Consider the following 18,451-nt stretch of genomic DNA (forward strand, 5'->3'; position numbering starts at 1 on the left):
TTAGTTAAAAACGTAACTTAATAAAATTGCACATATTAACCAATTCTGTCTTTCAACTTCTCATGAAAATAATGTCTGCTCCTTCGGGTAATCTAGCTCCAGGAGCAGAAATGTGCTAAGTGATTTTTTTACCTTTTGTTCAGTTTAAAAAAAGAAACGCAACTGATATTATGTAGGTAGTATTTTGTATTGAATACTAAAGGGGCAATGACCAACCAAAACCAACCAAGGATAATAGGTGGTCATCCACCTATTATCAGTTTATCATTGTAATTGAGAGCAAAGGTGCCAATATGATTACACACAAAACACTGGGCTTTCAGCACGCATCTTAAGACAAAATTTCAATTTGAATTCATTGCCTCTAAGGACCGCCTCTAAGGACTGCCTCTAAGGACTGCCTCTAAGGACAACACTCTAAAATGTTCAGAAATCAGTGGGCCTTGCCGGAGTCTTAAGGCCAGACCAGACGTAGGCTTGCCAAGGCGCGCAAGCTCGCGCCTGCACGTCTAGCATTTGCCGCGCCTCGCAAGAAATAGCGATTTGCATCTACAAGAGACACGCACCAGAACACGCCCGCTTGGCTGACTCATACCCGTTTTAAAAGACATGTTTCATGCTTTGTTATTATTGACAGTGCTTCAAAATGCTGAAATATTGTTATACACAATTGTTTTATTTTTAGAGTAGTTTTATCAGTGCAAAATGTAAACAAAAGTGCATTCTTGCATGACATAAATCTGCCCCACTGAGTGCTGACCATGACTGTGTAGCCAGGCATGTGGAAACGCAAGGCAGCCAACCACCGATATCTGTCTGGAACAGAGATACCTGTGCTTGCACTGTGCTTGCGTTAAATCTGCCCCGCACAATCTGCGCATGTGTATATATAGGCGTGCCAGCATGCTTACGTGTGGTTTGGCGTTTATAGCTCGGCACACTCCGGCACTCAATATCACAGCAAAGGTGTCACTATTGCATTGTGCCCCCAATTTCTTCGCTTGCAAAATAAAAACAGCACAAATACAGAACTATCTCAGGCTGACTACTAATACACACATTCAAATACGAAACCACGGGTATAACCACGCACATTGACCATGCAGAGGCAGAACGCACTTCATTAAGTCACGCGTCAGCGTTGCCACACAGCTGTATGGTTCAACGGTGATATAAAAGAATTCAAATGCAAATTTTCTACCGCACCAAATGAGCTCAAATTTTGGCAGCTTGCTGTGGGATGCGTACGGTTTAAGATGCAATGCATAATTCAAGCTCAGAAGTTTGGTGCTATGGCCCCTTTACCATGTACTAAATCTTGCTTGTTCCCACTCCTGCTTGGGCCATGCAAAAGTTGCCTTTTATTCAATTACATGGCATTTCACAGCATATTAAAGGGACACTAAAGCAAAATAATAAATCAATTTATACTGATAAAGAATTCTTTTAAAACTCGTCATTTATTTCACGATAACAGGTTGACTATTAGAAGAGAAAACAAAGCTCAAAGTTTCATTTTTTGAATTTCGCCAGAACCCAAGCGCATGTACGTCATTGCGACTTCATGGATTTCAAAAGTATTTTTTGGTACTTGGGCCGCGTTGGCCCAGTAAAAGGTCACAGAACTTGCCATATTCTTTGGCTCCTTTAGAACACAATGTAGTCAATCTTTGCTAATGAATTAACTGAGACCTAGCAGATGCTGTCAAAATTTATGACGTCATGGTGAGCTGGTGCGTGAACTTCAAACCGGCAGCACCACCAATCTTTTGTGTTTTTCATGTTTTCTGGCTTACCAAGCATCTTCTCGCGGTAAGAGATGTTTTTGGTATCGTGGCAGAGTAACTTACTCATACAGAAGAAATCATTTTTCTCGTTAGTGTCCCTTCAAGGAGAGCCAGATTAGATGAACAGACGTAAAGGTTAGGAAGAAATCACAAAGTAACAAATGTTGACCAACCTTTCCTGATCTGCATAGTCTGCTTCAATTTCACTGAGTTGCTTTTGCGAAGTGACACAGCTGGACTTATTTTCCTGCGTGGAAAACTTCATAACATTTAGAGGCAAAGCTTCATGACTGAAGTCACTGGCCAGCTCTATCTTATCCTTTAGCCTGTCTTGAAGCACAAAGGTGGACAGCCCAGTCAGGAACATTGAGTACTGTGGTGTTCCTGGGCGCAGCAGGAGAGCTGCGCTGAATCCTTGAAGGAACGGGGCAGCAATGGGGTTCTCCTGTAAGCAGCAGTGAAAACAGTGTTGATAAATACCACACATTCTTCTGCAGAAACTTATGCTCTTGCAATTTCTCTTCGTGCTGAAGTAAAAGTTTGAAAGTTTTCTGCCGCCCCGGCGGCTTTCAAGAAAATGCCAAGCAAGCCCTGTTTTAGTTAGTTAATTCTGGTTTATTGGCCCTGTTTTCTTGTCCCAATCTATGTTTGTTAGCGGGTTTTAACACTTGGTGTATTGCCTTCTTTTTTAAGCCATTCCTGTGTGCTTTAATGTTCTCTATAAATTCAAAAAACAGATGTGATGCTATAATTCTACTGCATTCTTTGAAATCCAGCAGGACCTCACTAAACGAAGCTGAAGGGAGGGTGGCACTTACTTCATTATATACGTAACTTCACTACAGCAGTTGTTCGCCCTCGTGGCCGACAATAGCCGCAAGGAAAGGGAGGGGGTGGAGTGCTGTTAATAACCACCAGGTAAGCCGATGCAAAAACAAACAGTGGATAGCTGAAGGATCGCGAAAGATTGTTTTGTTTGTCTTCATCAGTGATGTGAGTGCTCTCTCTATTGTAGCTGTTGAAGCTAATCCATCTTTGCCATCATCGTGCACGCACAATTAATGGCGCAACCGGTCTTGCAACATACTATAGTTAGCGTGCCAGTTGAACACTGCAAGCCTCTGATTTCGTACGACTGTCGCTGTAAGTAAGTGAAAGCTTCTAAACAGAAAAAAAAAAAGTTGGAGTTTCAGAGCATTGATAGTGATAGCAATATATTAGACAACTACACAATGTAAGGCTTGTAGTTTTATCAGCCATATAAATTGCAGTGAACATTCGACTAATTATAACAAGCACGGCTTCACGCGTGGATAGGCAAGCAAACAGATCTCACTCGATGACCATAAACACTCACTCTCACAAGAGTGCTAACCAGGTATGGCGCATGGGCCATGTATGCGCTCAGCCACACAGTCAGCCATGCGCAGCCACGGCTGGACTAAGGAGGAAACGTGCTGTCACCTGCTTCCCCTTGCGCAGCACACGATCACATGATCTCCAACATTGGGCGTGCAAGCATTGGGCGTGCAAGAAGACAGTGCACGTAACCTTCCCGGCTCACCCTCGCGCATTTTTTCTCCCCCTCGCAGCATACGGCACGCGGGGCGTGATAGGATCTAATCACACTAGGACTTCATACGAAACATCACTGCGACAACGATGGCGAAAATTCATTTGGAGTGCCCATATAGTTGATACAAGGAGATCTTTACATTGGCATCCAGCAATGGCCACTGCACAAATTTAGAGGCTTGCAGAACTCCATCTTTGCTTGTGTACAGCAACAAGCATTGTATGAAACGAAAGGCTTGCTGCTGGCACACTGCTGGCACACTTACGATACACTGATAAGCAGGGCGACAACCAAAAACACAAGTTGACGTCATATTTTGTAACAATCTATACCATTTTCTATTCTTGTTCGTTGTGCCGAGCGCCCTACCCTGGCAATAACGACTGCCCAGGCTTCATCTTAACTAACAACAAAAGAAGAAAAAGAATCAAAAATGAAATGGGTTATTATTATATGCAATCCCAGGACATGGAAAACCCTTTGACTATGCATGTACAGCTATTTGTCGCATTGCCGCAGTGCAGCATGTACCGAAGCATCTTTCCTCCTCGTACCGCAAGCCACATGCTTCAGTGTTTCCACTATATTCAGGTGTAATAGCATACAGCCTTCAACTAAGACACACCCAACTATGCACAAGCACAGGAGAGTGTAAGGGTCAGTGGTGGTGGTGGTAGACAGTGGTGCAAAGCAGCTGCAGAAGAGTGCATGCATGACCACTGACTCAGCAGCGTGGACAGTTTTGTGTGCTACCAGGTAACCAACAGTTCACGAGAGTTTTGAATAGCCGAATAAGACAAGTTACAAGCAGCTTCGCACAACCCCAGATTTCTGCCTAAGATGAGCAGTAGACCTTCATTCTGAACTAAAGAAAGTTGGTTATGCCCATTTTAAAGAAAATTCTTGCTTCATTAAGATTAGATTTTAAGAATAGTTAATTGTTGGGCTAGTCGGTTCTGCATAACTGAACAAGTAACTCAGCGCAATAAAAAGACAGAAACAAGAAAGGGACAAACAAGGACAAGCGCTTGTCCTTGTTTGTCCCTTTCTTGTTTCTGTCTTTTATATTGCGCTGAGTTACTTGTTCAGTTATATAGATTTTAAATTTATGGGTTTCTATGTGAATTACAAAGTAAATTACGATTACTTCATTATATCAATTAGTTCATTACAACCCATTTCATTACAACGAGGTTTGACTGTATAGGTGGCCGTATACAGTACGGATGAAAATTCAAAACTGCCCTTCGTAATAAAATTAACAAGCTGGCAAGCTGCTCACATGTAGCAAAAGCCAGGCGCAACTTCTGAGGCTGACTTAGTAGGTGTCTTTGTAGCTAGGCCCACAAGTTCAGACATTTCTTTTTCTAGTGCTGTAGTACTTGCAAGTTCTCTATCATAATATTCAGTACTTGCACTACATAAAAATGCAACTAATTGGACTAACCAGCAATCTAAGCGGGAGACCAAATGGAAAGTGGTGGACCATTTGGAATGACCAAGACCAATTGGAACTGTGAGGTCCAATTGGTTTTTCCAATTCTAATGCGCATTCCAGTTGGTTTCCAATTCATTCCATTTGGGTGCAATTGCTAGGAACTGGTACAACCAGTCAGACCAATTCACTTTTTTTGACTGGGCTGTGTCACTGAAATAATGCACAGTTGTTTTTTTCATCCTTGCCACCATACCGAACTTTTTCTGACAACACTGATTCATGAGGTAGAGATATTACAGAGGAACAAATTCAACTTGAGTATAAATTTTACTAAACCTATAGTACCAGTGACCAGAGTTGCAAATCAGGCTTGTTGGTGCACCATCTTGGATTAGTATTTATAAGCACAAGAGTAAAATATATGTACATTGACATATTCATGTCATCATCTTGAGTCAGTAATTCCTTTGCACTACACTAGTAATCCCCTGCTGTACAAGTGAAGGCTGCAAAAACAACCCATTCTTTCGATGCCAATCCTCTTATAATTTTAAGTACAGGAGCGAATGAATGATACCTGCTCAATGACTATTTTCCTGCATTATAACTACTGCATTACAGTAACTTTGTCAGTGCAGACAGGCAAACCAACTTCTCACTCAACTGCATTTGCCTGCAAATGATCTTTTATTTTGAGCTGTTAGCTTGCCCACATGTCCAAGTATACCCAAATGACTTGGCAACTAAAAAAGTACTGCAACAGTGGAAAATACCTATAGTAACAGACTCCCCCTTAGGTACCGATCGTGGTGACATCAATAAAGGAAGGCACCAGAAATTATATTTGTCGGAAAATAATATTATTGACTATAGGAGAGGCTGAGTACAAAGCCAGCGGCATTATTATGTTGTATCTGGTCACAGTTGATACGAGTGTTTTAAGCACTCAATGATGGACACCATACCTACCTGCAGTGTTGAGATCCAGGTGAAAATTGCTGCACGGAACTCTTTGTCAGGCTCCCCAGGCTTGACTGGCCAGACTTTTCTGCATGAGCCCATACATAAACACGCTGTATTTATTCAAATCTTAGCCTATCGTATGTTACAAAATGCTGGAGTCAAAGGTAGACTGGGCTTAAATTTAAGGGTGTGGTTCAAGGAGTCATATGGCGGAGGCTTGAGACTTCTACAAGTTGTAAGCATTACTCATGTGAACTTTAACAATACGATTAAGGACTACAGCTACATTGCTTACAAGTTGGCTGACTGAGAAAGTGCATCAGCTAAACCTGATCAATCGCAACAATATGCCATTAAGGCCTCATTCGCATCGACGACTTGCAAAGGTCAAGTGACCAAGTTGGTTGCAAAGTGACTGGTCACAGGTCGAAAAGAGACTGCTTTGGGTCAGTCACTCGCTGCTCGATTTTCAGCCGCACACAGCCGTCACAAACCTACTGAACCTACCAGCAGCACAGGAGCGGGACATCAGTATACGGTGGTACTTAATTTACGCAGTGATGGCAGTTTGAATAGATGCAAACAGCAACAATCGCATGACTTCAGCACGCTGACGGGCTGGTCACTTGCCAGTAAAAACATCGGTTGCCGTGACTCGTTGCTTGGTCGGCATTCACAGTTGGTCACGCGACCTCTGCCAATCACCGGTGTGAATGCGCTTTAAGGATAGGTGACAAAATGGGCAAGTCATTTCTATTTTGACTCGTGACCTTTTCTCAAGTGGTGCATTTCATAAGCAATGGACAGAAATTAGGTCAACTGTGTGGTGAACAAAGTGATGTGATGCTGGTGTGGGTGATAACGATGAGTGATATTAGGGAGTTTTAGTATAGCGGGAAACGCTTACGTTAACGTTAGCATAGGACGCATCGCTATCACAAAGAAAGGCTGTACTGCGTCGTACAAGGTAGTGTTTTAGAATAGCGGAACGGATCAAAACGCTAACGCTAACGCAAATACACTTGGGCACCATCTCAAGGCGGATACAGCAAACATAAGCAAACATGAGCAAACCCTCTCGTTAAGCCTACTCCGCCGCTAATCGAGAACGTATATCGAAAACAACGTCCATTTGTCACCTGTATGCTGCTGTCAAAGCATCATCACACTAATCTAAAGCAAACACGAGCATTAGTGGGGAACCAATGAGCCGAATAGTGCAGGCCAACGACTCCATAGGTCCGAAGTGGACGGCTCTCGCTTCAACAGGCGCCGCCATCTTGCCCTACGTACGGAATCCCTTGTGTGCATTAGCGTTGAATGCTATATTCCAGAAATAGCGTACGTACGTAACAGTTCTGGCTACGTTTACATTCTGCGCATGGGCAGTTTGCAGCAGGCACACTAACGCTAACACTAAATCCTTGCATTTGCTGTTTTCCGCTATACTAAAACTCCCTATTGTATCATAAGAGTGCACCTTTTGGAATTGTTTAAAACATTTGAATCTAACACACCTAAGACTTACTAAGCACTGAGGTGTGAAAATACAACATTTAACGTTTTTTAAGTACTATTTGTAATCACAGGTTCTCAAGGAAAATGTTTAATTTGAGGAGGCCGAGCCTCCGTGCATGAAATAATAAAGCCATCTAATCACAGGACAATGCATAATATTCAAGTCAGCTTTCATTCAAGCTAACTTTAATATTATTAGTACTATTATTATAATTATTATTACTAGTATTCAATTTTCTCATTTCTGCATATGAACATAAATTGAAGCAAATATGGTATACCAAGATAAGGTGATACCTTGGTGAAGTTAGTTTGTAAATCGCACTGCATGATTGAGTAAAATAAAATATTTTACTTCAAGTTCTTTTGTGCTGCCTTCTTGTCATAGGCACAGTAGAGACCATGAAGCACGTGTTGAATGGTGGTGGAAGCATTCTTGCCTCGGAAGTCTTCTCTGGTTAAGAAGGATAAAAGCAACAGTCAATTACACGAAATATGTGGCCAACCCAAATGCAATTCAATATTCAGGAAATGTGAAGCGGCCAGTAACAACCTTTAAAACATACATCATTTGCACGCACAAAATATGTCAATGCTTCGTGCTGTGCAGCTATGCAGTCATCTAAATTCAGAATAGCTCCAGTGTCAAAATTATATGAGCAATAAAGAAAGTATGTGACAAAAAGGGAGGCACACACGCACTTGATTTTACTTTCTGCGTTTGCTGCCACATACTATATACAGTTTTAATAGCACTTGTGAACAAATAAGTGCATAACCTGACGTTGCCAGCAACCCTATGGATCTCATGTCCAATGCAGTATGCTTGAAATAATTCAAGCTTGAATCACTCCACGTTCTGGTTAATTCAAAGAAATCTCAAAAGTCTTAATTCGTTAGCTGTGTTCTCAGTGCACATAGAAACTTCAAGCTTCTCAGAAGAAACCGGCGGTAAAACAATGCAGCCTCTCTGGCCATAAGGTGGATGAAGCCACATTAACAGTGCATAGGATAAGTCAAACATTATATGTCTTGTACTTCAAAACTTTGTGTTGTGACCTTGTACACCGATCATTAAGTATTCTACTGACAAAAATGATATAGCACACATGGCGGCAACTGGATGACAAACTGGCTTAGCCTTGTATGTACCTAAAGTTTTTTGAAAGATTCTAAAAGAAAAAAAAGCATATTAAATGAGCACTGCATGTATGTCTCCTAGCATATGAAGTCATAAGCTTATAGTGAATTGTAAGTTATTCAGTGTTGAATTATCCAAACTCTTGATAATTCCCACAGAAATGTGTATTTCAGAGCAGAATGAAATAGCATGCCCACTACATGGTACACAGACAAATACAACTACTATCAAATAGAAATACACCACTAAAATATACCTGGTAGTTTCAGTCCCTAATAAAATGATTGCAATGCAATGCTTTAAGAAAGAACTGACAATTCTGATGATGAAAGACACAATGTGTTTCAGGATATTAAAAGAAGTTATGGTGTGCTTACTCTTTAAATCCTGCACCATGTAGCGGATCTATGCACAGTAGTTCCAGGTTTTTGATCAGCAGTTGAGACTGTAACAAAATAATTGTACAGTGTAGACACTTCTGATAATGGGTTCTATGGCAAGACAAAGCAATAGTGTTAGTATCTTGCAGCAACCACATCATCTGCAGTAAATGCTATCACAGTACACAAACGTACGGCGCAGACAGAGGCACACCCATGGGCACACACAACTGAGGCATGTGTCAATCATTCATCACAAAGTAGTCTCTCAAAGATTGGCCCGTTATTTTGCTTAAAATGATGGACTGCTGAATGCCTCATCTTCTTTGCTCAAGCCAAAATAATTTTGTTTTGATTTTTCTTTTTCATTGGGTACCCTACCAGTTTAATAATTAAAATATGAAGCCCCATTCTCCCCAGTATGTAACAACTTAACCATTTACATCACCTTTAATGCAGTCAGTTAAAAATCAGTGCCAAGTGCAGTGTGGCTTCAGGCATCAAGCAGGCCACATTTGACAAAACAGCAATCAGATGTGGCCGTGGTCACTGAAGCACACACCAGTCAGCCTGGTGCTTTTGATGCAGACCACACTATGATAAAGTTGAGCACACATTTGCTACAAAAGTGGGATATGAGAAGGAGAAGGTGAAGGCAATGCCCTGCATACCCACAGAAGCAACTGGAGATGGCTGTCTAATCAAGGCGTATCCCAAGTACGTTGAATGCATAAGACCACATAGTGGGATGGGAGGGCTTTTCTTTCTGGGGTTTTTATGTGCCAAAACCAGTTCTGATTATGGGCCACGCCGTAGTGGAGGGCTCCGGATTAATTTTGACCACCTGGGGTTCTTTAATGTGCACTACAACGCAAGCACACAGGCATTTTTGCATTTCGTCTCCATCAAAATGTGGCCGCCGCGGCCGGGATTCAATCCCGCGACCTCATGCTCAGCAGCTCAATGCCTTAGCTAACTGAGCCACCGCGGCGGGTTGGGATGGGAGGGCAATTGCCAATCTAGCAGCACAGGAGATAACATGTGTGCTGAGCGTTTGGCCAGGGATTCACAGTGTGGCCAGCACTCACCACCATATGGGGCTTACTGGCAAGGTACCACACTAATTTGTGATGTCACACGATTGCTGCTTCCAATGGCGGCGACTTCAGCTGTGGCCGGCTTCTGCCCGAAGACATTTTGTATTTATCATGCATCTGGAGCTGAACCCATGATGCATTAGTCATTATACATGCCTGCGAACCTGTGTACTTAAAAATTCATAAAAATCTTGTGAACATGACAAGAGGGAGGGGGCATAGCACACATTTTAAAAAAGGTTTCTCCTGAGCACACACATTTTGTAGCATACATGTGCACATTATTAATGATCGTTTGCCTTTAGATGCACCACATAAGCAGCAGCAAATTTAAAATTCAACAGCACATACTGACAAGCAACACACTGTTTTTAGATCACAGTGACTTTTTCAGAGGCCTTGTTGCCAATTTCACCTGCTTGAGGAACTTGCTCAAGCAGGTGAAATTGGCACTCAGAATAATTCTGAATAAACTTGCTCAAGCAAGTGCTTTTTAGTTTATATGGCACCTTGTACTGACACAACAGGATGGCACAGGTGGCAACACAGTATTTTTGTGTATATATTTTTTTCCACACTTGCACTGCCCAATTTTTCAAGAGCGTTGAAACACTTTTGTGAGCACAATTTATTTTCCGGGAACTTTACTTGACACTCGTAAAATAATAGATGTCCAAATTCACGAACTTCAAAAAAAAATGTTGGGAGAGTTGGCAGGTATGCATTTGTCCCACACTATAAAAACTTTGGTTTCATATCATAATTGACGAGTCAACAACTATCTAATGACACCAAAAATACACATGCTGCCAGTATTCCTTTAAGGCTGCTTAATTAAAAATTCCTACTGCAATGGGTGAAGCATTAATAAAATTATGCAGCTCTTGCAGTCAAAGGCAGCTCAGATAATAAAAAGAGAAAAAAAAAGAAGAAAAAACAATGAGGATAGCCTACTACATGGCCTTAACATAACTTGCATAGAAAATACTGTAAAAGTAGCATGAAAGAGCAATGCTAAGTCATTTTAGATTTGTGAAGCGCTTTTACAAGATGCCATTTAAGTTTATCTGGCAAAAAGACTCTACTAGCAGAGAAAATGAAGGACGAGGTTCCCCCTTCTGAATTTCATGGCCAAAACATGGCACCAATGCACAAGTAAGATGTCACAAACTTTCAAAGTGTTTTCACATATTTTAGGTTGTTATCACGCTTAACGAGACTTTAAAACGTGCAAGGTAGACCCCTTAGTTCTTTAAGAATGTGGTGAAAACATTGTTAAGGTGGGGTGAGACTGTTTGGTCCAAAATATTGATTTTCTGATCATGCATTCTTTTGATAGTGCGTGTCCTTAGCTTTCAAAAAAAATATAATACATGAGTATGCACAACTTTTAAAATACTTATTTAATTCATTAATTCATATTGAGTTGCGGCATCAACCGGAAAGTGGGTACGCCCCGCCGTCAACCCTCAATCTTGTATGAAGTGTCCATCACATAAAAACGACTTGTGTTTGACAGAAGTTTTCGCTTTGCAACTTTCTTTTTCAATGTAGTGCATCTTATAGTTATTAGGGAGGTCTCTGCCACTCTCGTGCACTTCTCTTTTGTTTGTTTCGGGTGGTGTGTGCTCTTCGGAGAGCATGTCGTGCTGTGAAGGATATATTTCATGCCTTTTTCAATATTCCTACAAATATTGCTGTTTAGATAGTTCTAGCTGTGTAGGATACCATTGTACTTTTAGCTTCATAATTAGAAACTCTGCAAATAATAATTATGAAAAAAAAATGCACATGGACCTTAATAAAGTTCCTTGTCTGTTTGTCTGTCAAGAAACTAAATAAAGTACTGAATTTGGACTTTTTTTTTTAATTTTGTGCTTTATAATAAAGATAACCCAACTATAACTGGTGCCATATGAAGAAATTTAAAAGACCAACCATGTTCATGACTCCTCTGACTGCAATTATTCCATACCATCTTTCAAAGTCTCACCCCACCTTAACTGATAAATGATTAGTAAGTTTTGAGCACATGCTGTCGATGCTGGTGCAGGAACAAGGTGGCAACCAATCTGCCTTTTATTTACAAGTGTTTTTTGTCTTACCAAGCCTCCACTCATAATAAGACTGCCTGTCTTTGTATTCCAGAAGCTTAACTAGCCTGACTATAGCTAACCTAGCGATCCTTAATGACTTAATTTTATAATGTCTCTTAACTTAATGCTCTTCATTGTTCCTTTAAGCCTCAAATGTTGGCAAATCAGGCAACTAGTGGCAACTTATCTCAACACTTTACGACTGGTGAATGACAAACTTTTTTTCGCAAGTATTCCTTATCTGCTTTCGTATGCCTGATTTTATACAGGATCCTTTGTTCATGTGTGTTCATACATTGATGGAAGGATTTGTTGGACCATCTTTGATTTAATTCCAGATAATTCAGATAAGGTTATGGTCCTGAGGAGTGTGAATACATGCAAGTAAACTACCTCCTTCAATAACTCAAATATAAGCATAATTAAATCATTTGCATTTGCAAACCACAACTCCAGAAAAACGAAATAACTGTGACAGAAACGAAGAATAACCCCCTCCCCCCAAAACACTTTAAAGCACGCATCAAACACCAGGCACACATTCCTACCTCTTTCCTTTGGGGCTGGCATCTTACGAAAGTGGCTGACATGCTGCAACAAAAAGAGGGGGCAGATATTACCATAATTCTTAACAGGAAATGGTGATTGCTTGCAATTTAACTGCCAGTAACTTTTGTGCAAGATTCTTGTTTTTCTTTTTACAAAAATAAATTTTATTTAGTTCATATCGTCGTGCATACTTACAAACATTGTATTGATCCCCAGCACTGTGTGGGAGCATTTAGCATGACTTGTAAATGAGTTAAAGGTATATTAATGGGGAAGAGAAGTAGGAAGGGAAGCGCTTCCTACGACATGAAGTTTGAACAAAAACAAAGTGGAAGGTAGTACTTTGTAAAAGTGCAGTTGCATTTTGTGCATGCCAGATTAAAAGGTAATCGGGAAACAATGTGCAACTGACACCTGTTAATCTGACATCAACAGGACGTACAAATTAGTTTTGATTATCCAAAGTTATAATTAAACTGCGTTTGAAAACCTGCATAGACTTACATGTGCATTTACTGGAAATGACCCTCCCTAATGGTTTCTACCACTAACACTGCACAATTTCTACTATTACCAGTGATAGAGAACATTACAAACTGCATTCCACCATGGTGACCCGGTGGTTAGGGGGCACGTGCCGCTGCTGAGCGCAAGAGAGAGATGTGGCGACTAACACTAGGCAGTGGCTGAAGATAAAGAGAAAGAAGTGCAATGGCACAGAATGCATGTATAAGCAACACTGCAAAGGTTCAGTAAAAAAAAAAAAAAAAAACATTTGGCATAGATTCTCAGTTCTCATCTCTGCCTTGCCCTGCCATACCTACAGTTTGGATCCGGACGTGATCCACTGCACAGTAAAACATGATTCGACCTGCAGGAACCAGAGGCCAGGGTCGATGGGCCAGAAAGAATGGGAACTCGATTTGAGATGCAGACAGCATGCGTGCTGTCCATCACCCCAGGGTGTCTGCGTGTTCGACAGGGTCACCACTATAGCTACAACAAGCCAAGGCAGAGACAAGAATAAAAAATCGGTGTGGATTTTTTTTTTTTTTTTAGCGTACCTTTACAATGTTGTTCAAGTGTGCATTCTGCTCCAACGAACTTCTATTCATCTTCAGCCACTGCCTAATGGAGGATAGTACAGAGGGCTCACTTCACAGCTGCCACAGCAGCATTTCGATGGGAAGGAATACAAAACTTGAGCCCCAGCAAAGGGTACAAAAAACTCCAAGTAGTAAAATTTAACCAAGAACTACAGCATCTCTCATAGCCTGCATTACTTTGAGATGTTCAATCTGCTAATTAAACTTATTCTTTACAATGATACCTGTTATGGACCTTTGTACAGAATGAAATGATGTGGTGTTTAAAATAACCAATACCAGTTGCAGGACAAAAAAAAATCAAAAATCAAAGAGAGCAGTAGGTTTTACTCATCGATCCGCATGCCAGCAAAGCTTTACACTGCACAGTAGGCTGCTCACTCCTCCTTTCTATTACTTTCAAGTTCTCGAGGAAATATTGTATTAAAATATGTGGCACTACTTGCACCAGCCAAAAGGTTTGTTCCCGATTGTCACCTACTATAACTGTATCAGGACAGTTACTGAGCTGTTTAATAGTGTTGCGCAATATGTTCACCTATGCCTACATAGCACATTTGTTGCCATGCGAGAGTTTACAGTGCTCCTGCTCTTGCCTCAACAAGCAGAAAACTTCTGAAATTGTTATTTGTACAGGTGGCAAATTCGTATGGCACTCCTATGGGTGCAGTAGGACTAAATTTCCTTACGAGTGAATGCTCATTGTCACAGTGCATGCAACCCTCTAAATCACTCGCTGCTTCATGTTGGCTCCAACCAAATATGCTTATGCATGGGATCTGATAGTGGCCATAGTTCTCGTTGAGATGGACAGTGTATGTGCGTGACACCGTGCAAATGCATCTCACTGAGATAAATTCATATATGTGTCTCAAACATTTGTCCCAGTGCATGTGCTCTAGACAGTTACAGCATGCCAACTTGCTGGAAACCTCTTGCTCTCATTACAGCTGGACGAGCCCAGACCACCTTGTGCAGCTTTGATGCCATCACACGCAGATGACATGGTGACTGACAATGATTCGGTCCACATCCCACTGTCAACACTACAGTCAATCCCAGCCTTTCACCAGTAGGCAAACAACCACATTCGCAATAAGGTCAAAATTTAGATGCCTGACGAGTTACCGCAGGTCTCCGATTATTAGGTCAACTTACCATTGCACCCTTGCATTCTCCCTAGTGTGCCAAATGCAAAGCAAGTAAACTGAGAAAGTGAAGATTGTCACCATCACTTTCTTTACTTCTCATGTAGTGTTGCTTACACAACCGCTGCCATGTCTGTCCTAAAACTTGCCAAGTGTTTCCGGATCCTCCCAATGGCCAAAAACACGACTGAAAATGTTCAGGCCATTCAGGCTGCAGCTAACGTTGGTGACTACTGGGGATGGTGCTGTTTATTCAGGTGCTGTTTATTCAGGCTCAAGCATTCAAACTGCAGCATCCAAGTGACTATTTGAGTATGGAAGCCTAAAGGCATGTAAGCTACATTTATAATGCAGGCTTAGTTGGTGCGCTAAACAAACCTCTCCCTGATGCATTAGCCATATTGTGTGGAATGCCACAGACACAGATCAGACGTTGGATCGGACAAATAGATATTACACAGTTGTTTTTTGTTTTTGTTTTTTCTTAATATTACTCGGCAAGACCTGGAGGGTATTCTTACTCGATCACTTAAGGGGATACTTTTGCAAGATTCTACATGCCTACGAGCGACAGTGTTTCTGACACTGTGCTAAAGACGCAGTCTAGTGACGTGTAATCACAGTGTCAGGAAAGTGTGGATGTGTGTCCCCGAAAGTGATCGCATAGAATAAAGAACTGATCGACCAATAATACGGTCCCCGGGCGTAGGCACAAAACAGTGCACAAGTGCTTTTTGTGCCCGTACACTCCACGTCATGCGAGAGGTCGGGATATAATACTATTCTATTCTTTAAAACTAAAATAAACTGACATTTAACTCACCTTGCCGATTAGTTGTGTTCGGAACTGCGCGAGTTGTTGGAACGTTAAAATCTAACTAAGGTTGCGCCTCTCGATTTATTCTCTAACGCTGACGCGCCTGACAACGTCGCGGGGCCTAAGCCAATCGCGTGAGGCAACAACGTTTCGAACAACGATCAAACCAGCGGACCAAACTAGCCAAACAAAACTCTATGAACCAAACGCTTGATCTTGGCGCGCTAGCACAGAACACTGAACGCAGAGCAGCAGAAATACATTGTACTCTCCGCTTAGGGTAACGACAACTGCGTCGCCTGCTGCAACGGCGACCGCCATTCTCTAACCAACGTCTCCCGCCGCCATGGAGTAGAGTGTACTACAATCTACCATGGAGGAAGGAAAAAAACTCCATGCCCGCCGCAGTCGGCGAGGAGAGCGGAGTATTTAGCGGGCCGAATCTGTCCCTTGCGCCGCTCGCCTTCAGTCAATATAAAAAAGAATGCGCTTTGGTGTCCTTTGTCTTAATTATACTATACAGAAACAAACTGCAGAACGTCGTTACGTGGTAAACACGAGCAATTCGATCGTCTACAGACAGAACTGCGTGATCACATATGTACCGTGCAGTCAAGTTGTGCCAAAAAATCCCACCTGTGCGTCGATCAGAAAACAAACACACATTGGGGCCTTTCCAGTACAAAAGGAAGTGTGTATATATATATATATATATATATATATATATAACAAGCAACTTCTTTTAATTGCCACGATGTTTGTGAATAATAATATTTGCCTTGGTTCGCAAAAGCTCAGCCACTCGGCGCCACATTCTGTGTGCGCCCGTTCAACGAGCATTTGGACCTACGCGTAAAAATTCATATTACTTGCTCAATTTACATATGGCAATGAGTTTCGCAGAACGTTTTTTTCGTAGAACGCGTCAATAGTATACATACACTCTAAAAAAAAAAGTTTACACCCTTTGGGTCGTCTCTTGTCCCAAAACAATCGTCATTCTTGCGTTTCCTTTCTTGAAAACTCAGCGCTCGCTACTTTCCTGCCGAGAATGCTATGTCACGCTGATAAAGCGCAAGCCTTTCGTGACTAGGAAGTACCGGGCTCGCAGCGTTAAAGAAAGAAAATTCGCACAAGACAGACGGCGATTATTGTTTGGGGACAAGAGACGACCCATAGGGTGTAAACTTTTTTTTAGAGTGTAATTAAAAATTAAATTAGTATGTGGTTTTACGTGCCAAAACCACGATTTGATTATTTGGACCACCTGGGGTTATTTAACGTACACCTAAATCTAAGTACACGGGTGTTTTCGCATTTCGCCCCTATCGTAATGCGGCCGCCGTGGCCGGGATTCGATCCCGCGACCTCCTGTTCAACAGCCCAATACCATAGCCACTGAGCAACCACGGCGGGGTTTAGAGTGCAATTATGATTCACTATATTGAATATGAGAAAATGCAACTTAATGCAAGCGCATTCCCATTGAAAACAGTCAGAGACGAATATCAGCCTTTGACTTTTCTTTTGTACTTCGCTACAGGTGTGCCCCGTAATTCCAGAAGTCGATCACCTCGATCCTTTGTGAAGGGGGAACACCATTCGTGAGCTCCTCTCAGCCTGCTCGGTTTTGTTCGAAGCTATATAGCTCACGTTATATAGACACGTTCAAGTCAAAGTGTGGTTGACAGACGCGAATGAGGGATTTCATCTGCACCTCGATCAGCACTGCCATTAAAACCTTGCAAATAATCTTATATGCAACAAGTACAGTATAGTTGGGCGAGTTGGATCATTGCAGACGTACGTGTAAATTGGCCTAAGCGACAAGGATGAAAGAAAAGACACGTAGCGCATCGTGTGAACTGTCGACTTCTTAATTGCGTCCTTAATTGTCACAAAGCGCATCTCCTGCAATCTCATGTACTATACGTATACGCGTCCATGTCGTGCAAAGCGATAAAATTAGAGTTGAACATAATTAAAATTAGTTTATCTGCAGAAAATATGCGTGGTACGTACGTGACTAGCAAGCAGGATCGAGCGTTCCTGTGTTTTTGAAGGAGACGTGCTAGATGTCTGCACAGGAAAGTGGAGAAGGTGCTCGATCCATGCGGGCAACGATCGACACTTCGAAGCTAAGCATATATCTATCGGTGTCTAAAGTACTACAACCATTGGCGCAACAAATGATCTCAATATAAAGTGATTTTGATGGAGGGAGAAGTCACTGTTTTCTGCCTCCCATGTGGCGGCACGGCTCAGTGAAATGATCTAAATTGAGAGGCTCTGTGCGATTCCCAATTAATACAAGGGCAACGAAGGAATGGTCTAAGTCCTACGTTTTCCTTGTATTAATTGGGAATCACACATAGCCTCTCAATTTTTCAAGGTCCATAAAGGCCTTATTTCCGGGTTTCTAGGAAAGGAAAGCATCCTCCAAACATTTATAGAATCCTTGCCACTCTGGGTAATGCATGCTCCAATCATTCTGCTAGGGGAACACTTGAACATGACTTCTGTGCGCTCACCGCTGGCGTCGCAGAGAGGAGACGCCGGATGTCTCTCGATCCTTTCGATCCATACCCGGCTGACGCGATGGCCTGGCGGAGTCATCGTGGAATCGCGTCCTTGCCCCAAATTGCATGTTCTATGAGCGCCACGAGCACCACCCTCAGCACTGGGGCGCACCCATCGAAGCGCACGTACAGGCGCAAGCGTCTTTTTCCTTCATCTATGGTCGCTAAAGAGTGTTGCACAAGGGGCGCAAGTAACTAAAGCACAATTACACTCTAGACACTTAGCATAATTCTATGGAGAGACTTTCAATCATTG

General features: G+C 42.0%; 1 protein-coding gene across 3 annotated transcripts in view; it reads right to left on the reverse strand.

Moving 5' to 3' along the window:
• LOC119441988 (uncharacterized) overlaps positions 1–18,295 on the reverse strand; it is a 37,924-nt gene extending 19,629 nt beyond the window's left edge. The window contains exons 1-6 of one of the 3 annotated variants that reach the window (XM_049661789.1): positions 18,148–18,295; positions 12,545–12,587; positions 8,801–8,868; positions 7,638–7,736; positions 5,771–5,849; positions 1,961–2,232 (exon numbers count right to left, since the gene is read on the reverse strand). In XM_049661789.1, the coding sequence (XP_049517746.1) occupies positions 1,961–2,232; positions 5,771–5,849; positions 7,638–7,736; positions 8,801–8,868; positions 12,545–12,587; positions 18,148–18,263 (677 nt within the window). In that variant the 5' untranslated portion in view covers positions 18,264–18,295. Of the gene's footprint in view, positions 1–1,960; positions 2,233–5,770; positions 5,850–7,637; positions 7,737–8,800; positions 8,869–12,544; positions 12,588–15,622; positions 15,905–16,252; positions 16,271–18,147 lie in introns of those variants that run through there. The other 2 variants (XM_049661792.1, XM_049661790.1) reach the window with 2 other exon arrangements.
• Between the last annotated feature and the right edge of the window lie 156 nt (positions 18,296–18,451).

This window comes from Dermacentor silvarum, chromosome 2, assembly GCF_013339745.2.
Source record: "Dermacentor silvarum isolate Dsil-2018 chromosome 2, BIME_Dsil_1.4, whole genome shotgun sequence".
In the NCBI taxonomy this organism is placed as follows: domain Eukaryota; kingdom Metazoa; phylum Arthropoda; class Arachnida; order Ixodida; family Ixodidae; genus Dermacentor; species Dermacentor silvarum.